We start from the raw sequence: 22,461 nt of genomic DNA on the forward strand, positions 1-22,461 counted from the left end.
ACACTCACTCTGCGTTAGGCATGGGATGTAAGAGTGAAAGGCTGGCACAAAATATGAGCACCGGGTCACACCAGCTTATAATGGACATAATCAAAGCTCCAGCAGTATGAATTTCTTCCTCCTGCATTAATCACTGATGCATTTCTTAACCTTTTATTTCAGAGAGCGAGCGAGCGAGTACAAATGATAGTGATATTGTGATTGATTCCAGCTTCCTCTATAGCAGCGGTCACCAAAATGGACTAAGTATGATATGAACACCAGGGCAATCCGCTGGGTATGGGAAGAAATATTTGAACTTCTAATATTTACCACATTGATCTTCAGCTTTCTATTTTTTGTATATGGCTTAAAATGTGCATAATAAAGTAGCATAGTGGTGTATGTATACAATTTAAAGTAGAGATATATACATACATTAGAGGCAACTTTTTGTGTTTTACTGATGAGGTGTGCTATTAAAAGAATTTTAAAACCACCACTCCATAGTAGGCACCGATATATGACGACTACAGAGTAGGTTCTATAAACTGGGTTATGAAACTGAATGTAAGAAAAAGAAATAAAAAATGATATAATGGAAGGCTTTAACCATTTACATAAAAACCCTTTGTACGTAAAGCCCTTTAACCCTTTAATAAAATAAATCATTGCATTTGCATTGCATTGTAATTTTATGGCATTTGAGAGAAATTAAAAAGGAGTTTAAGAAGTAATTATCCAGATTTGTTTTCCCCTGGCATTTCAGAAGGTGCTCTAACTACAGGGGACAGAGTCTGAAGGGTGAACTATTTCTAAATGCCTTTCAGTTCATTACTGGAAATTGCTAAACGATGCTGTACCAGCTTGACAGAATGAGTGTTATTACTGAAGTCACCCTCAGGAGAAGCAGTGGAGCGGCGCAGAGCGGGGCAGGATGTGATTAGGTCAAGGTAGGACTGTGGTTCTTGATTATTCAGGGTTGACTGAGACCTGGGCATTCATTGTGTTCAAAAACTTACAGTGAAATCCAAATGTGCAACCAAGATTGAGAACCAGAAGGGTTGAGTAAACTGCTGAAAGGAATGTGGCTTTCGAAAATTGATATCTAGGTCTGAATCCAATCTCACAATTTGTTAGTCATATAATATTGGAAATCTGTTTGTCATCTTTGAGTTCCAACTTTCTCTTCTGGAGAATAAGAATAAGACTAATGGCTGCCCCATCCATCTCTCAAGTGTTGAAGTGCAGAGTACGATGAGGGGTAGGGAGATGCTGTGAGGGAAAGATCTTTCTGAGGAGGAAGCAGCGTGTTGGTGGTAGGAAAGTCATGTGCAGAGACAGTTACAGCTTTTGGTTCTTGTTTGTTAATTGTTTAAAAGTGTTTTTTTTTAGTGGGGAGGTAATTACGTTTATTCATTTATTTATTTTTAATGGAGGTATTTGGGGATTGAACCCAGGACCTCGTGCCTGCTAAACACACACTGTACCACTGAGCCATCAGCATTGGTACTTATCTAAGGCTGGTCTAACCAATGAAAGTGCTTAAAAGTCCTCCTCATTATTCAGATAATTTCTACATATTTGCATTATCTTCAAGATGATTTTCGTATTAATATTTGGATGAAACTAGAGGATACACTAGATCTACCAAACATAATAATTTAGGTCCTCACAACCAATACTCATTCAGAAAATTGTATTGTTTCTACTCATATTCCCTAAATCTATTTAATGTCATTTCTGTAGGATATAAATTTTCAAATAAAACTAAGAGATGCCCACACATGGCACATCCCAGAGTGTGCTCCACTGAACACTAGTTTTAGGCATTTCATAAGCATTACTTTAAGTAAAAACTCCATAATAAAATACATTTGGAAGTTCTAGTATTAATCAAAGTTAAGTTAGTTCCTTGACTGCAGGACTGCAGGACTTTACAGACCCTTTAATGTGCTAAAGTTTACTGAGAATCTACAAGAGAGCAAAGATGCAGGTTGTGGAATTTCCCAAACTTATTTGACTACAGATCCTTTTCATGTGACACAGGCATGGGACTAATATTTTAAAACATACTTGGGAAACACCGATCTAAGGCAATACTGCCGTGGTATTGAGGTCAAAAGACTAAAGATGGACATGACTTGCCCAAGGTCCAGAAGGTGGAGTAAATGCTGGCTGCCTGGGACTTGAATCCAGTTATCTTTTCTCTGAATCCACTGTCTTTTCACATTACTTCAATGACCCTCTTACTTTTCCTCTTGCCTACTGCTTCCCTTTAAGCAAAGAAAACATACAGACTTCTTCTTTGTAGAAGATGTAAAAGTTCTCTCACTGACAGTTTTTTCTTCAGTGTCAAGCAAGGGTTATGGAAAAAAGAGACTTAGATTATAAACTTTAAGTCACAATGTGACAAGGGGATTTGCCAATTAACAGTTCATGTTGTCCCTGGAGAGAAGACAATTATATGACCTTGGATTCAAAGTTTCTGGTATTATGTAGAAAAAATGAAGAAGATCACACTTCTGTAATACATGTGGCTCTCTGTATCACCTTGGCAAGGCTTAATAAAAACCACTCTGTAAAAATGTATGAAAGAACTGGAAAATTATCAACACTGTTAACCTCCAGTCATCTGTCCCATGAAGTTCAAGGCCAAGAGGTAATCTGTTCAGTCTGTGACTATAACACTAAGCTATTAGTACAATCTATTAAAATCAGATGTCACTGTCATCTGAAAAAATAAAAAGACAAAATAAACAAAATTCTAGTGAATAATAGTAAGTGCAAAGTAGCAGGGTAAATTTTTAAAAAATTATTATTTTGGTGAGGAAAACATACATCACACATCTGGGTGACCCATGAAACATCAGAGAGGTCTGACAGTAAAGTCATCTTACTTGAAACACTAAGAGGCTTACTGCAAAGGTGACAGGTGGGATAATTTTTTCTTATAGTGGAAAAAATGTAAAGATCAGATGCTACAATATTGACTGGATCTTTTTTAAAGTGAGGGAATAACATTTCAAAGAATCAAAAGAAGTTTTGTTAAAGGGTAATCTATTTACAGAAGATAAATGGATGTGTGGTAAAATTCACTTCAAGAGTGAGAGTAAATGTGCAAAACATCTTAAAAGACTGAGAAGTGGAGAACTGACGAGATGTAACTTTTCACAACGATGTGGAAGAGGAATTAGTATTCATCATTCTGTTTCCAAGGGAGAGTGCTACGAATAAAAGAAGAGATGCATAGGAAAATATATTTTGATATGATTTTAAGGAAAACATTTTTAATGATGGAGAGTATCTAATGAATAGATTTGAGAAGGCATTATGTTTTCCATCCTTAGAGAGTTCTAGCAGAGGTGAGGGACCACTTCATACAGCTGCTTTTCTGTGGGATTTTGATGTACCAGATGAGAGCTGGAATATGGTAACACCTAAGATAGTTACTTTTCAACTCTGAGGTATAAAAAGTACTTAGGGAAAAAAAGTACCCAGTATATATGGTATGATTCAGGTGGTGCCCAACATTACAGCTATTTCAGCTGAGAAACTTAAAGGTCCAAAAAAAAAAAAAAATTGGGTTCTCAGGGCAGAGGCTAAGAGACTTTTTGAATTGTGGTGAATTAGCCACAAAAGTCTAAAGAAATTAATGGAGTTTCATTTTAGACTAGTTTACTTGCAGAACTCTGAATGAATAATACATGGAAGAATTTTTCCTAAGAAGTGAGAGAAGGGAGTGGTGCAAAATGTTTTAGAAAGAAGAATAGCTATTTAGAGAAAAATATAGAGTGTGGTACAGCTGGTAAATCGCAGATTTTAAATTATTCATACTTCCTTTGGGGGAGGAGGGTTGAAGAGGAGAAAGATAAAGAAGGTAGAATGTAGGCTAGTAAACGGAAGAGGAGGTGGAAAGGAATGACAGGAGAGCACTGATAAATATTTTTGGTTGAAGCAAGATAATTGGTCTTTTTGGGTGGCTTCTGGGATTTTTTTTCCCTTATTTTCTCCCTTAGGGTCATTTTTCTTTCAGAATATTATAAAGTGAATCATTTTCTTTCATTTCTAGATTCAGCCTGGCAGTTGCCTTGGAAGTACTAATTATGTTTTCCTTACATAAGAGAAGAGAGACCTATTATTGTTGAAGGTTCACTTTTTTTTCAAACTATGCTTTAAAAACTCAAAACAGTTAAGGATTATGGCACAGCTATTTTTAAAATCGTTACACCTACAATGAAGATCAAGAAAATGATAATGGAAAAATATCATGGTGTTTGGAAAATCCTTTGACAGAATTATGCAGATTTCAAGGTTTTTTTCAAGAAGTGTATACAAAGTTAAAAATTTATTTGGCACACAACATCTAGCATATTACAATAGCAGCAGTTGAAGAAACATCAAAAGAGTTCCAGAAGAGTTGTCTACATCCAAACTCATAGAACAATGAGTCAAAGGTCAAATCAGTCACCATCTATGACATTTATTACTTTAGAATGAACTGTCCTCTTCATTTTTCAATTTAGCACTATGAGGAAGATGGATATCGCAGTTTATTTAATTCCTAAGTCAACAAACAATAAAGTTTGTCTTCTTGAGAGAAGGTCTTATATCTCAATGACACCATTCTGTTTCAGAAGACACAACATCATAAGAACCAACTTTCACATCAAAGGCAAAAACACAAGCAAAGAAACAAAAAATCAGACTGTCTCTAGAATGAAAATGGGAGTTCTGCTATACAGCATGGCGCCTATAGCTAACAATACTGTACTGTGCACTTAAAACTTGCTAAGAAGGTAGATCTTACATTAAGTGTTATTACCACATGCCCACACAAAATAATAATAATAATATAATAATAATAATAATAATAATAATAATAATAATAATAATAATAATAATAATAATGAAGGAGGAGGAGGAGAAGGGGAAGAAGGGAAAGGGGAAGAAGGGGAAGGGAAGGAGGAGGAGGAATGGGGGAGGGGGAGGAGGAAACTTTGGGAGGAGATGAATAAATTTATGGCCTTGATAGTAGTGATGGTTTCAAGGGTATGTACTTATCCCCAAAGTCATGGAATTGTACACATTAAATATGTACAGCTTTTTATAGGTCAACCATACCTCAACAAAGTGGTTTTTTAAGCAAAGAAAATTGTAACGACTTCAAGTGGTAAAGCAGCCAAAAACTCTTAGTTGCAACTTTGACTAAAGTAATTAAAACCACACTTTTTTTTGCCCATTAAGTTTGAACGTACTTTTTCTTCTGACAGAGTTCCTTCCTGAGTAGTGGCTACTGCCTGGGACATGGTAGTACTCAATATATTACTTGTTAAATACAGGAATTAATGAATGACTGAATGTTAACTAAAGGAAGGAAGGAAAGAACTGACTGACAAATTCTAGGAAACAAATGCAAAGACCACGTTTGGTGATTGCAAGCATGGATACAAGCCAGACTGCCTGGATGTGAAATCCGATTCTGTCCACTGTTAACTATATGACCACGGTCAAGTTGGTAAACTGCTCTGTACCTCAATTTCCCTTTGCTTACATAAAACAAAGAAATATGAGCTACATTACAGAAAAGTACTTTTAAAAGTACAAGGAGCATAGTAAGTGCCAAATAAATGTTAGCTATCAAGATTATTATAAAGATCTCATCCAGATAAATCAATACAAAAATCACTGACAACTATGAATTTAGGCCAGTGGGACTGAAAAACAACCTGTCTAGAGTCCAGGCACGTGGGTACAATAAACCTCAATGTTTCAACCTCCAAAACTTGCACGTCCTAGAAATTAGTATTCTGTTGAAATTGTACAGGTTGAGCTTTCCCAAACATTTCTCATGAAAGTATTGGGGATAATGGCTCCTTGCAGACACAGATTCAAGACTGTTTTATCAGGCCAAACATATGACTAGATACACCTATATTACTTGAGAGCTATTTTCTACTAATTTTCAGTATTTGATTATTATCCTGTAGGTTTGGTATGAAACAGTAAATGGACATGAAACAGTTTTATTAGGTGTAATCCTCAATTTCTTCCTGCTTAAAATTGCCTAAATTTTGCTTTAGTTTATCATACAACTCCATGGCTAAGAAAGGGTGGCTGAGTGTCAATCATTGTCCAGGACTCCTGAAGCCTGTGGGCGGCTGGCAACTAAAATAGTTGTAATCCTGTCTGAAAGAAGAGGAAGGGATCCATCTTTGCAAGTGACAGAACTCAGATTATGAATTCTTGGAAGTGAGGGACTGCGGCTGCACTGATTGAACAAAGGAACACAGTGAGGCATAGAAATGTGCGTATCAGTCAACCAGATGGTGCTGTTCCCTTTGTTATGCAAAGCCCACCTCTCCACCGGGGTGGATTCAGTGGTGTCTCTGGCTGATAGAAGGTGGATTACACTGAAAGAAGAACATATAATCTCTGTGCCTTGTATATCTATGAAAACTGGTGAAAATTTAGATTTCTGTTTTTAAAATGTCAACATATCAGACACAATTGTACCTGTACTTTTGACATCACTTACCACAAAATCTGCTCTCCCTTCTGTTCTATTTCTGCCCACAGTCACTATAATATGGACTGAATTGTGCCCCCCCCCATTTATATGTTGATGTTCTAATCTCCAATGTGACTGCATTTGGAGGTAAGGTTTTTAGGAAGTAATTAAGGTTACTAATTAAAATGAGTTAAGGGGGGAGCCCTAATCTCACAGGACTGATGGCCTTATAAGGAGAGAGAGAGAGAGCGCGAGCGAGCGAGCGCTCTCAGTACAAGCCTGGAGAGAAGGCCACATGAGGATGCAGCAGGAAGGTTGTTGTCTGCAAGCCAAGAAGAGAGACCTCACCAGGAGATGAATGGGCCATAACCTTGATCTTAAACTTCCCTGCTTCCAAAACTGTGGGTAAAGAAAATTTCTACTGCTTAAACCATCTAGTCTAGGGTATTTTGTTATGGCAGCCTGAAGTGATTAAGACCATCAAACACTGGGAAACAAGAGTTTTATAAACAGACCTATAGTTTTGCTTGAGTCACACTCACCATGAGTAGTCTGTCGCCTACTTGCAACCTCCCGTCCTTTTGTGCAGCTCCTCCATCTATAATTTTAGTTACATAAATGCTGTTGTCTCCCGGAATGTGTTGGTTCCCCACACCTCCTGCAATACTGAAGCCTAAACCTATGTGAAAGGAACAGAAAAAGAAAAGCCTTGTGTTTTTAAAAGAAAATACTATTAGCCACATTTTAACAATCTAACAAAAATTAATCTTCATTTTTTTTACAACAGTAATAAATAACAGTAAAGGTTCTACGTCAGTAGATTTTGTTCATCTTTAAACATCTGAAAGCTTGTTGATTAATGCTAATGAGGCAAACACAAGTACAGCTCTGCTCATGTTGAGTCTGTGGATTCATCTTTGGTGCTGTTAGCACAGAACACAGAAGCACTGTCAATCATTTGGGTAGAGACCTAGATATTTTTGACATTTCGGAATGAAAAGTACAGCCATTATAGAACATCCCACAAATTCCGAGATAAGAGCCACAAGGAAGACACGCTGGATATTTACGTAATAATTTCAGGGAGAAGATAAGGGAAAGAAGCTCAATGCTTGCCCTTCATGTTTTGTTCCCTGGCCACCCTGTCATATTGTCCCACCTCCTGGCACTTCCTGTTATTAACTCACAGTGAGGCTAGTCACACACACACAAATAAATCATCCTTGTATACAGTCTAAAGGGTAAAGAAATAGATTATACACTTTGACTTTATTATTATCATAACAAACCACAGAATATCAAATCATTTTAAACATGGAAATTTTCTATTTTGAGAGATGAATTTTACTATGCTATGGCTTATGAAACTTTTTTTTTCCTCCCAGTTTTATTCAGATATAATTGACATACAGTACTGTGTAAGTTTAAGGTGTACTGCGTGATGATCTGACTTATATACATCATGAAATGATTATCACCATAAGCTTAGTGAGCACCTGTCTTCTCATACAGATACAAAATTAAAGAAATAGGAAAAATTTTTTCCTTGTGATGAGAACTCTTAGGATTTACTCTCCTAGCTTTCACATATAACACATGGGGGTGTTAATTATATTTATCATGTTGTGCACTAGATCCCTAACTTACTTACCTTGTAATTGGAAGTTTGTACCTTTTGACTGCCTTCATGTAATTCACCCTCTCCTCATTCCCCACCTCTTGGTAATCATAATTCTTTCTATGAGTGAGTTTGTTTGCTTGTTTCTGAGGTTTAAGTGACCTACAATACTATGTTAGTTCCTATTACACAACATAGTGATTAGATATTTCTATACATTTCAAAATAATCACCATGATAAGTCTAGTTATGATACGTCACCATACAAAGATATTACATAGTTATTGACTATTTCCCCACACTGTACACTTCTTACCCATGACTCATTTATTTTTCAACTAGACGTTGGGACCTCTTAATCTCCCTCATCTATGTCTTTCTTCTCCTATCCCTCTCACCTCTGGGAACCACCTATTTGTTCTCTGTATTTATAACTGTTTCTGTTTTGTTACTTGTTCATTTGTTTTTTAGATTCCACATATAAGTAAAATGATACAGTATTTGTCTGTCTCTATCTGACTTATTTCATTCAGCATAATATCCTCCAAGTCCATCCATGTTTTCACAAGCTTTTATTTATATTAAACTATGGAATGATAATAAGAATAAAGGTATTAAACATTTTTACGAGGGGGGAGAGTATAGCTCAGAGTGCGTGCTTAGCACACACAGGGTCCTAGGTTCAATCCTCAGTACCTCCATCAAAATAAATAAATAAGCAAATAAACAAACAAAACTAATTCCTCCCACCCCCTAAAGAAAAATAAATTATGATGCCATTTTAAAAGAACGACTGATAGACTGTTTAAAAGTGTAAGAACCAAAAAAATACTTCTCATAATATGATTGAATATAGACTCAGTACAATACTTGGAGCATATATTTTCATTGCTTTTTGAAATTATAATAATTAATGTGCAAATTACTCAGAAAATAGATATAAATAGAAAACTTTTGTCATTTTGTTATTAAAGAGAATTTCTATTACTCACTTGGCTTAGGAAATTAAAACACACACACACACATACACACACACACTCTCACTCCAGTCACCTAGTTTTAAAAAACCACCCATTTGTTTTATGATAAAACAATCGTTAAGATTTTTGGCACTTTATTCAACAACAATGAAAAACACTTAAAAACCACCCCATTTCACTATGCTTGTATTGAAAAAATAATGAGTAGGGCCATGTGCTGCTCTTAAGACAGCATAAATGATTAGTTAATGGAAAAATAATGCCATAGTAAATTATAAAGTAACACTTCTGGAATTATATTTAAAATGATTTTTTTGTTAAATTAACCAAAATAGTTATTAACAATGAACAGAAAATGGATTTAAATTAATGGGGCAATTAAAGTAAGTGTTATTTAATTTCCTACTGAAGTGGGTAATTATTCTTTATTGATGCTTTGACATTGCATAGATCTGTAAAGGTGTTTGACTCATATTTAAATAATTCGTTAAATTGGGAGTTCGAGATTTACAGATACTAATATATATAGAATAGATAACAAATTCATACTGTATAGCACTGGGAACTATATTCAATATCTTATACTAACTTATGGTGAAAAAGAATATGAAAATGAATATATGTATGTTCATGTATGACTGAAGCATTATGTTGTAAACTAGAAATTGACACAATATTGTAAACTGACTATATACTTCAATAAAATATATATGTACAAAAAATATGTGCAATAAAATATATATGTACAAAAAATAAACTATAAAAAAAGAATTTATTTATCAAATGAAAGATGACCAAGAGTAAATAAAATGTTCCCAATTGGCTTATCCTATGAAATTTAGAATACATATCAGCTCATGTTTTCCAAAACTGTTACTTCATATTATGTAAGATTATAGGGAAGTTTAAAAAACATATTTACAAAACTTTCAAAACCACATGCTAGGATCAATCTACTGTATTTATAATAGTACAGAAGTCATTCAAAACTGTGGACAAAAGGTTAAAATAAATCCCAGGATTCTGATTTACATCCACTACGCCAACAGTAAATACCACAGACAGTCTGAGTTGCAAAAGAGCTAAGGAAACAAATTACCACCGTAAACAAGGTTAAGTCCAACAAAGAGAATAACTATGTAGTTGACATTTGAAGTTAAAGATTTTACCAAGACAATGAAATCACTATGGATACTGTAGACATAAATATATCAGCCAAAAAGGAGATAACTTTTTCCCTAAGATTAGGTTTAAGTGCTCCTTTTAACTGGTAATTCTATTCAGGTGAAGTGAACTATTTCTAATAGGAGCCAGAGAATGGCCTGAAGGTACAGAACTAAACATTTTCCTTGATTTCTCTTACTTTTAAGGAATACGGATACATTTAAAAATAATCAACATTTAATTAACATTCAGCCATATTCTAGATATTCAATTCAACATGAGAAGTAAATGTGTAGCCTATGTTTACATCCAGAATACAAGGTTATTGACTACACTTCAATTAAAATTAAGAACTGAAAAAAAAAAAAAAAAAAAAAAAAAGACCAAATCCAAATGATTAGTTTGGAGACACTGGGTTCCTTGCCTGCTGAACACTCTGTTCAAGCAGGGGTGGTCTGTCTGCATTACAGGACCGCTCTCTCCCCTCACTTGCTAATCCTCCCTTCCTTCATTCTGCTCTACACATGTGTGCTGCCTTGGTATTCCTAAGAACATACCAGACACACTTCCATCTCAAGGCATTTGCTTCGGCGGTTTTTGCTGCCGGGAATACCCTGCCTTCAGGGTGCCGTTAAAATTTCAATTTCTCAGGGGGAGTGTATAGCTCAGTGGTAGAGCATATGCTTAGCATGCATAAGGTCCTGGGTTCAATCCCCAGAACCTCCATTACAATAAATAAATTAATAAATAAATAAATAAAAATAAAAAAAATTTCAATTTCTCAAGGATCCTGAACCTGACCTCTTTATTTAATACTGTCCCCTAACAATACACCCACTTCCTTATCCTGGTTTGTTTCTCAGTGTCCCGTAGCACTTACTACCTGGTAATATATTATATAAATCATCTACATATTTTATTTATTTTTTTTTATTGTCTGTCTCCTTGGTGAAAACATGAAGTCCATGTTGACAGGGAGTTTGATCTGTTTCATGCTTTGCAATAGAACAAGGTCAGGTACATAGTTACCTCTATAAACATGCATTGAATGAAAGAATGAAGAAACAGATGAATATGAGAGGACTGAGAAAGTCACCCCCTTAAAGATAAAGCTGGTGGCTTTAAAGAGCGAGGGGAAGCTGAAAAAGTGAGTGCTGTTAGTTGGAGTCAATAACTGTGTGAGGCATCGCACGGCCTCCCGTGCACTCTGATTAGCTCTCCATCTCAGGCTACACAGGGTTTACGCCAGCCAGTGGGCACCAGTAGGGCAACAGCAGAGCCAGATTTGCATCCTGATTCTTTCAAATACTAACTGTGTAAACTGAAGTCCAAATCTCCTCATCTGTAACAAGGGAATAAGTGTATCTATGTTCTATAGTAATTGGCATATAATAGATTCTTTTTAAACATTTTTATACAATTCTGAAAGGTTGCTTTCGATTTACAGTTATTACAAAAATAGATTCTTGATAAATAAAAATTCTGTTTTCAGTAAGCTGTTAGTCGTTTGGAAAAAAACAGATACCTAAACACCTTGACATAATTTAACCGGCTAGGATAAGTTCTGCAATGGTACTATGTTATATGAGCCCAGAGGGGACCATGACTGATGTCTTAGAAGAGGAGGAGGAGGATCAAGAAAAGGTTTAGCATTTGGGAAGTGAGAATTCTGCCGTTGAACCACCAATCCAACCTGAAAAGGTTAAGCATTTGGGCTGGATCTTAAATGTTAAGTTAGAATTGATAAAAGAGAATGCACCAAAGAGAGAGAGCGTGCGAGAGAAACCGCCCCTTTGGCACCCATACATGCAGACTGACCAGATGACTAAAGAACCAGCTGCCCTGATTTAGGTCACACAGTGTTCACCCCTGTGCTGGAAATTGAGATGGAACTGCCTTGCAAACACTCACAACCTGAATTTATTTTACAATAAGCTAGAATGCTTCCTAATAGGATAAATGCAATGAATATTATAAAGATTTCAGTAAGGAACACAGATTCTTGGTAAGTGACCATTTTAGAGAATTGGTTATAATATTGAAAAGATGTGTCCATGATAAACAAATAGCCCTGGGTCATCAGGTGATGGCAGACTAATCAATTCCAAAAAAAAAAAAAAAAACCCCTCAGTGATGAGAATGGGTAGGTCTCACCCTAAAACACTGACCCCTAACCCTGTCCAAAGTGGAATGTTTGGCTATTAAGAATAATACTAAACAAGCCTATGCATGTGCCAGTAATAAACAAAGCTGACACAGAAAAATATAAGTATCAAAATCACAAAAGGAAGTAAAATCAGTGGTTATTTCTGTGCTCTGGCAAAGGAAAAAAGCATGTGAAATTTAAACACTTAATTTGCTAAACAATTAAAAAACTGATCTCTTTGACAAACATGTGATGAGCAAACACAATTTCAGGATTACTTCTAGGGCATGGAGCTGGGTTCCTCTTTCCATATCTCCTGCTTGGTCCCAAGTTGTATAGCCTCCCGTTACCACAGGAGATGCAGGCGTAGGGAAAGGAATGTCTGAACCTTGTTGAAGCCTGTAACTTAACCTTTTCCCACAAAAAAACTTTTGTCCTCTTTGGAAAAAAGAACATGAGGACCGGTCACAGTTCATCCTCTTCCCTTGCTGCCTGACTACGCTGAGAAGCAGGTGTCAATGAGGTGGAGACCTGAAGGCAGACGTCTTGGGCACACAGACTGACTGATACTGTGCTTGAGAAGCTTAGAATAAAACCTCCAATGCTTGAAAGAGTCATGTGATTACAATGGCCCCATATAATCATCATGGGTGTAAAGAACTAAGCCCCGTGATGTCTTTTTTTTTCCCCCCATGGTATCTTATAATCATTCAATAACTTGGTTCAACTTCATTTTATGTGACTTTACTAGAAGGGCACTCTGGGGTATCTCCAAAAATTCAATATTATTAAGCAGACTGCTTCTGTCACAGTTTATCAAGAATCTGCAAGATAGGGTGTTTAATGCTTTACAAAAAAACACTAGTGGTAGCCTGTACATTCTGACTCCATGTTTTCATTAAAGGAAATGCACAGCCCATTCTGAACCCCAGCTGGCCTTTTCTTAGAAAAATATCCACTTCTATAGGCAATTTCTGAATGTGCATGCATTTCAGTGGACGAACAAAAGAAAAACTTCGCCTGTGGGTCTGGTCTACACAGGTAACAGACTACTTGATATCCCTTCTCCTTTAGGAAAAAAAAAACAGTGCTTATAAAAATACCAAAAATGTACCTTTCATTTTGAGGGAATAATTAATCTCACTGGGCACTGCAGACATGATTAATTAAAAGTCAAAGCTTTATTTTCTTACTCTCTGGATTTTCCCTGGGTGCAAAAGACAAAGTTTGGAGTTGAAAGGAGTGGTTCTGTTAAAATTCCTAAGGCATTGGCTAGGCAGGCTCCATCCTCACAGATGACCTAATTAACTTCACATGGTCAACTTTCCAAACTTCTTCTCTATGTAACTAAAAATACCCACCCATGCTTTCAGGACATCATTTCAATGCCCATTTTATTACGAAAAGTTTCCATCCCTTTCTAAAAGGAATAAGCATTCTTCTTCTTTTCTAAACCTAAATCTTCCCCATCATCTTAGAATTTTACTCATTATTCCTTTCTGTGCTCTAGAATTTTTAGTCTCTTACCATCTACGCTTTTCTTCCATTCTGGCTTTGGCCATGCTTCTGTCCTACCCTGAAAAGATCTTTTGAACTTGCTGCAGCCTTCTTACTGCAAGAGCTGAAATTTCTCAACTGTGATCTATAGTTACTAATTCCATTTCCATGTTGCACATACCCTCCGTCTGGCTCCATAGCCCACAATCTACTCACATGAAATTGGTAATGGGTTGAATTATGTCTCCTCAAAAGCCAGGCTGAAGTCCTAAGCTCTGTTACCTGTGAATGTGACCTTATTTGGAAACAGAGGTTTTGCAGATGCAATCAATTTAAGATAAAGTTATACTGGATTAGTATGAGCCCTAATCCAATGATTCGTGTCCTTGTAACAAGACAAAATCTGGACCCAGTAACACAGACACACACAGAGAAGAATGCGTGTGATGACAGAGATAGAGATCAGGGTGACACATCTACCGGCAAGAGATGCCAAAGACTGCCAGCAACCACCCAAAACTATAGGAGACACATGGAACAAACTCTCCTTTACAAGGAGCCAATCTCGCTGACGTCTTGGTGTCAGGCTTCCAGGCTCCAGAACTGCAAGAGAACAAATTCCTGCTGTTTTAAGCCACCCAATTTGTGGTCACTCATTAAGGTAGCCCCAGGAAACTAACGCAGCCTCTAATCCTTATGATCTGAGCGACAGTATGTTTATCTACCTCCTTCTTTCTAATGAAATAACACACACACACACACACACACATACACACACACACACAAACGTTTGGGTATTTATTTATATAGCAGTGGTAACTGAAACTATGAACATGGATTCTCCACAAGAAAGAGATGTGACTTGGGGAATAACTGTTACTGGAGAGAAATGGTCTTTGAATTTAGTCTGTGGCCCCAGAGCTTTTGACTCAGGATATCTGGCTTGGGCCCCCAATTTCCACTTCTAACAAGCTCCCATGTGATGCTAACGCTGCTGGTAGGAGGACCATACTCTGAGAAGCACTGTTTTAGAGCAGTAAAATAAAGAGAAATAAAACGAAGAGAGAAGCAGTCAAAGAAATAAGAGAAGAAACAGGTGATGGGGGTAGGAATGTAAAAGTAATCAGTAGTGTTCTATGTAATGCAGAAAAAACGAGGCCCATCAGAAATTTCCTGCCTTTCTGGAGGAAAAGTCTGGGTGACTGGCTGGGCTTCTTGCCTGGTAGAACTGGCTGGTTTGTAGTTACCTCACTCATCTCCATTATAGGAGAGAACGGCCCTAAGAATATAAATATAAATATAATTACAAATATAAATAAATATATATTACTTTTTTATTGCTATTTCACTAAATCAAGTGCTGATCCAATCACGCCTGCTTTAGTGTAAAAGGTTCACAACCACATTCCGATTTCGGTCTTTCCCTGCCTGATTCTCCACTCCATTCTGCAAATATTTTCCAGGTTATTTTCCCCTAAAATCCAACACTTATTGTGTTACTCTGTTATTGGAAATTGCCCATCATTGTTCATTTTCTACAGAAACGCTGCATATCCTCTTCTCACTACTTCTTACTTCTCTGCTACGAAGCTTCCCCCAAGCAAGATGATCTTGCTGTGCTGTTTTTAAAATTGTTATTCCTGTTTCCCCATCTGAAATGCCTTCACTACTTTAATTTTCAAGACCACTCAAATCTTTGCCAACTCAGAGTAGTTCATTTCTAGGTTGAACTCCAGTGGAACCAATTATCTGTATCAGTTTTTTTTTTTGCTTCTATTTAAATAGACCAAGTCAACTCATTCAGTGAACATTTATTGATAACTACTCATGTGTCAAGGACTGCCCTATATATGCTGTGGTCTTATCAGTGAATTAAGAGTTTATGGTTGTTTTCTAATGGAGAGTCAGACAAGTAAAGAGACAAGGAAAACCTGGTGTAGTAAGCGCTGACAGGAGAGGAACACGGGCTCCGGGCACACAGGTGGGCTGCCTCCCTCGGCTTGGGGAGGGGGGTTAGGGAAGGCTAACTGTAGGTCCCAATATCCAACCTGAGACCTGGAAGAAGAAGTGAGCCAGGAAAAAGGGAGTGGGGGAGAGAACATCCCTGTGGAAGGAAACACACACTCAAAGGCCCAGAGTTAGGAGATAACATGGCTTCTTTGAGAAATTTTAAATAGTTCACATGAAAGCAACAAGTATTCTTAGGAAGAACACGGGCTGCAGGAGGAGAGGAACCGTAACTTTTGTCCTCACCAATGTCCTGTTTGCCCCTGATACTGTGCATAATAAATAGTTTGGGATAAATGAGTAAATGGAGACAGAAGGACACTTTTCCCATTGAATTAGGAGGGAAGGAGAAAAGGATGGTATAGGTAAAGGTTAAGATGATAGGTTTAATGGTAGTACATTAATAGTTCTCATCCTTAATTTTTTCTGATAACATGAAATTGTGGTCATCAGACAAGATGATGGAAGTAATGAGGTCAGAGTTTTTAAGAAAGTACAGAAGTTTTGAAATAGCTATTAGGAAAGATGGAAGAAATAACTGATTAGAGCAATGCAGAAAAGTTGCAAGGAACTGTTGACTGTCTAGTTAGGGTTTAGTGACTATGAATTAAAGATAGCAGTGTTCTAGTATTTTTTTTTCCTTCAACAATTCTCAGCAGTCTAGGTGTAAGCACAGAAAGTGTAAGCAGTTAGATAAAATCACCTTTGAAATCTCTTTTTTGCACTGATCTTCTCTCTTCAACAAAATCGTATGATCCTAGACAGCAGGGCTTGCATTAAGCAGACCATATTGTGCACGCTGCTGGCATATTGTAGTTGTTCAATACGTATCTGCTGAACAAATTAATGACTGGATTGTTCAAAGATCGGATGATCATGTGGCACAGGTATACTTTTAAATATCAAGCATCCTACAACAACAGATATGTGTATTCTTTAGCTGACTGCTTTAGCTTAAGGAAAAAAAGTGACCAAAATAATTCTTACTGAGCATTTTAATGGGCTAACTACTGTCTTGTGGGCTGGGTAATTAATGAAGAGTCAATTGTGTCTAAAGAAACAATAGAAATAAGCAATGAGAGACGTATTTACTCTTTATTAACTCCTGGAATGATCAGCACTGACTAACTTGCCTTTATCCCTACAAATGAAACACCTTGCTCGAACACAGTTGACTGCTCCTGGGACAGTATGACAAAGTGTGATTAGATGTTCTCTTACTGGCTTGCAGTCTATTTTATTGTACTTGAGATGGAATATTTTCCAAGCTTCCAGTTTTAAAATATAAACTAAGTGAGAGGCACTGCCTCTACCTCTCATCCACATCTTTCTGTCTTTTCCAGGTTAATTCTAGCTGCCAGTATAAACCAAAGTGATTAACATTCACCTCTGAATACTGTCCAGACTGTTTGGAGCCAACACATCAAAAGTGACAGATTATTTGAGAGATATAAAAATCACTGCATATGTTGTAGTTTGAAGGCAATGTCCCAGTTGGCAGGGTTGTTGCTGGGAAAGCACAGCAGAAAGTCTGACGGTTAACTGGATGGGTCTGGATAAATTTCCATCCACAAAGGCTCTTATCAAGTATCACCTTTTCTGCAAAGCCCTTCCTAATCCCCAGCCTTTTAAGTTAAAAGTAATATGTCTCCATCATCACGTATAATGCTATTTCTCTCTCCCATTTTTCATAACACATCACTTTCTACACTGAATTAGTAATTTATAGGAAGAGTTGATTTTTGAACATTTAATAGCTGGTATAGCATGGGCACCCACCCACCAGAACAGACCCCTGCCATAAATCACTACAGCGGTATGCACTACCTGTCAGCTCTGCGATAGGAACGTTTCATTCCTCCCAGGTTGGAGAGTTAGCATTTTGAAGGTAGAAGAAATAATAACTCTCTTATTCATGTTCGCCAGGAACATTGTGAACAAAGTAGATACTCCAAAACTAATTTATAAAATTAATGAATTACATCAGCACACTGAATCCTTCAGTGACCTGTGGAGTGGGCTCAGGCTGGTAAAATAATGTGGTGGGCTACTTCACGCATTCTTTAAAGAAACTTTAAGCTTTATGCTGTCTTCGTTTTTTAGGGCTCCTGGAACAAAGTGCCACAAACTGGGTGACTTAAACAACAGAAATTTATTGCCTGACAATTCTGGAGGCTAGAAGTCCAGATCAAGGCATCAGCAAGGGTGGTTGCCTCTGAGGGCTGTGAAGGAAAATCTATTCCATGCCTCTCTCCTAGTTTCCAGCGTTTTGCTGGCAATCTTTGGCATTCCTTGGCTTATGGCTGCATCACCCCGATCTCTGCCTTCCTCTTCACATGATGTTCTCCCTGTGTATGTGTCTGTCCTGGTGTCCAACTTTCTTCTTTCTATAAGGATACTAGTTATGTCAGATTAAGGCTCACCGTAATGATCTCATCTAAGCTTTGATCATCAGCATATTTCCTATTTTCAATTAAGGTCACAATCATAGTTACTGGGAGTAAAGACCTCAAAATCTTTTGGTGGGGACACAATTCAACTCAGAATACTGGCACTGGGGAAGATAAATATGACGAGGACACAGTTCCTTTCCTCAAGGAGCTCACAGACCAGGGTGAAAGAAATGAGAAGTAAACAGAGTATAAACAAGTGCTTTTGAGAAAAGACAGATAGTAGGGTCAGAGGAAACTTCTCAGAGATGGTGACGGCTGAGCTGAGCCCTGTTGAATGGCTAGAAGAGAGACAGCCAGGAACTCTAAGCAAGTGAGGGAATGTCTTGTAGTAAGGTACATACGGCCTTGATCTCATGGTCAGAGGAGTGAATGGGGTTAGAAGGAAATACTGAGAATTGAAGCTGGAGAAACAGAGGCTCACGAAGGTCCAGAGGTGCTGTGTTAAGGAGTCTGGACCCTATCTTAGTGGCAACAGGAAGCCTTTGAGGAGTTCTGAGCAGGGGAATAGCATGGTAAGATTTGGTCTGTCCCAGTCTTCCTCATTAGTGTTTGCTGTTGTTTTAAAAACAATGCATCAAATTATATCCTGTGGGGGAAGATGTTCTATTTTTTTGTGATAAAGTGTAATTTTCTCCCCTTCCTACATTTTGGCCTTTTTTACTTCACTGTATTCAGTTATCATTCATTGAAACTCACTTCGGGGAGTTTTTCCCCTCATTCCTATGTTCATGATTTAGTTTGACGTGTTAGCTCTTCCTGGTTCCTTCCCCTCCCGTGTTCTGTTTGTCATAGCTTGCTCATAAAAACCAAACTTTGAAATATAAACTAAAACATCAACAGGCATTTGTAATCTGCTAAGAATCTAAAGAGCTAACCTTAAATTCATAAATTCATTTACAAGCATATTGTAATTCACCAAAGATTTTAAATGGACATTTTCAGCAGATGTCTGGCTTCACTACTTCACTTAATCATCCTTATGGGGCTCTTTATAAAAGGGATAATTGGAAAATCTGGATTCATCTTGAGTCCTAGGAAAGAATGAGAGTTATGTAATTGAAATAATGATACAAGTACCTCTTTTTGCAAGGACATTTTGCTCACTATGAAATAATGAAAGACTTATCACAGCTCAGATTTATGAAGTGGCTGACCAATCTTTCCAGTATTTATTGTATGATTTCAGACATGCCAGAGAAGATGTCTGAAACCATTGTGCAACAGAGGCTCCCTTGTTACATTATGTGTGACAAGTGCTAAAATCTTCAATTACACAACAATTGAACCAAAGTACCTTTGCTTTGCCATAAAATCTGTTTCATTGGGACTAATAATCTTTTATATCAATTCTTTTAATCTTTACAACGATTTTATGTGGCATATCTAACTGCACAAAGCATGCAGCATGTGCCTTTTGTTTTAACGTCATACTTTCACCTAAATAGGTTTCATTTTCACAAAGAAATCCTGCTATGGATTTGAATCTCCTTAAGGACTGCTTAACAAAACTGAGAAAAACAAAGCAGGAGGCATTACACTTCCTGGGTCCAAGCTATACTGTAAAGGTAAAGTAATCAAAACAGTATGGTGTTGGCATAAAAACAGACAAGTCGATCGATGGAACAGAACTGAGGGCCCTACAATAAACACAAGCATATACAGTCAAGGAAGCCAAGAACTCAATGGAGGAAAGACAGTCTCTTCAATAAATTGTGCTGGGAAAACTGGATATTCAAAGGTAAAAGAGTAAAACTTGACTCTTGTCTTATACTACTCACAAAAGTAACTTGAAATGGATTAAAGATTTAATTTAAGACCTGAAATCATGAAACTCCTAGAAGAAAATTTAAGGGGAAAAAAACTCCTTAATATGGGTCTTGGCAATGAAATTTTTGAATATGACAACTAAAGCATAAGCAACAAAATAAAAAATAAACAAGTGGGATTAAATCAAACTAAAAATCTTCCATACAACAAAAGAAACAATTAGCAAAGTGAAAATATAACCTATAGAAGAAGAAAAAAAATTTGAAAACCATATATATCTGATGAGGAGTTAACATCCAAAAATATCTAAAGAACTCATACAACTCAACAGCACAAAAAAGAGACATATAAAACTCCAATTAAAAAATGGGGAAAAGCCCTGAATAGACATTTTCCAAAGCAGATAGATGAATGGCCAAGAGGTACATGAAAAGATGCTCGTATTACTAGTCATTAGGAAAATGCAAATCAAAATCACAATGAGATATCACTTCATACTTATTAGAAAAGCCACCATCAAAAAGATAAGAGATAAATCTGGCAAGGATGTGAAAAAAAGGTGACCTTCGTGCACTGTTGATGGAACCATAAACTGGTATAGCCAGTATGGAAAATAGTATAAAGGATTCTCAAAAAATTAAAAATAGAATTACCACATGATCCAGCAATTCCATCTCTGGGAATATATCAAAAGGAAATAAAAACACTAACTGGAAAGGATATCTGCACCCCCATATTTATAGGAGCACTATGTACAATAGCCAAAGACATGGAAACAACCTAAGCGTCCACTGATGGATAAAAAAGTTGTAGCATATATGTGAGCCAGTTCTACCATTTGTGACAACATGGATGAACCTTGAGGGTCTGGCCAAGTGAAATAAGTCAAACAGAGAAAGACAGATACTGTGTGATCTTACTTAGATGTGGAAACTAAGAACAACAACAACAACAGACTCATAGAAAAACAGATTACCAGAGGTGGGGAGTAGGGGGAGGAGGAATTGGAAGAAGATGGTCAAAAGGTACAGACTTACAGTTAAATAAGTCAATACTGGGGGAGTAATGTACAACATGATGGCTATAGTTAACATTGCTGTATGACATTACGTGAAAGCTGTTAAGAAAGTAAATTCTAAGAGTTCCCATCACAAGGAAAACTTTTTTTTTCTTTTTCTTTTTACTGTGTCTATATGAAATGATGGATGCTAACTTATTGAGATAATCGTTTCATAATATATGCAAATCAAACTATTGCACCGTACACCTTAAGCCTGTACAGTTGATATATGTCAATTATATTTCAATAAATCTGGAAAAAAGATATGCAACAATTTATGTGATAACAATAATAAATGGATCTTTGGAACAAGTCACTTACTCTCAATAGGTCTGTTTCCTAAAATGTAAGACGGATGTAATTATATATGCCACACCCACCGTGCGGTGTAGTAAAAAGCTTACTGCGCAAACCTTGGCTCTATCATTTAAAATCTGTGTGACTTCGCAACAAGTTGTTTAGCTTCTCTCAGTATCATTTTTACCAGGGGGATAATAGTTACCTCATAATATCACAGCAGAATTGATCGTGATAATGTATAAGAATGAACCACACCGCATTAAGTACCGATGTTCAAAAAATATCCATTCCCTTTGCCTTTGTCTCAAGATTGTAGTAAGAGTCAAATGTGATGATAACTCTTCATAAACTGTAAATCACTTATGCTTATGTAAACTTTAGATATGACTAACATATAAAGTATGATAAAATACTAGAAAATAAAGTGAGTTATCAGACACACAACTGTTGAGATCACTGTCAGTTACCTCATCTTATATTTCATTTCCTAGAATCTCTTAAAATACTATTATTCATCATTACAACTGGGCTTAACCCCATGGAAGACAATGAGATTAATTACAGATCTGGGTTCAACCCCTTTCTCCTATCACCTTCTTAGTGAATCCTCTCTAGTTCTCTACACTTAGCTTAAGTTGTGAGTTCCTTAACTTGCCCTACATGTACATGATATAACATTTAATTAATAATGTCCATACATCTGCAATTGTGCTGGCATTGACAAAGAAATTCCAAATGTTCAGAAATTGTGAATATGTATCAATAATTGACACAACTAGCTCATAGCTTTTGGAGATACATGTTCAGGAATTTGGAGATACGAGTCTATTTCAGACAGCTCTGGGCAGATGGAGATTTAATGAGGATTTGGTTTAATCACTGCTCTAGATTCCTCACCCTCCAGATAGATCATCATATACTTTTTATAAGTACATTGGAGAAGATCAAAGAAACAGCTGCACAATAATACCTATGACAC

The 22,461-nt window shown here is 36.8% G+C and overlaps 1 protein-coding gene across 16 annotated transcripts in view; it reads right to left on the minus strand.

The window, feature by feature from the left end:
- The window catches only part of DLG2 (discs large MAGUK scaffold protein 2), a 1,731,178-nt gene that overhangs the window by 458,469 nt on the left and 1,250,248 nt on the right, over window positions 1–22,461 (minus strand). For all 16 annotated transcript variants that reach the window (XM_045509092.2, XM_045509086.2, XM_074372765.1 and 13 more), the window contains one exon: window positions 7,033–7,169. In XM_045509092.2, the coding sequence (XP_045365048.1) occupies window positions 7,033–7,169 (137 nt within the window). The remainder of the gene's footprint in view (window positions 1–7,032; window positions 7,170–22,461) is intronic.

The sequence above is a fragment of the Camelus bactrianus genome, chromosome 10 (genome assembly GCF_048773025.1).
Source record: "Camelus bactrianus isolate YW-2024 breed Bactrian camel chromosome 10, ASM4877302v1, whole genome shotgun sequence".
NCBI lineage: Eukaryota > Metazoa > Chordata > Mammalia > Artiodactyla > Camelidae > Camelus > Camelus bactrianus.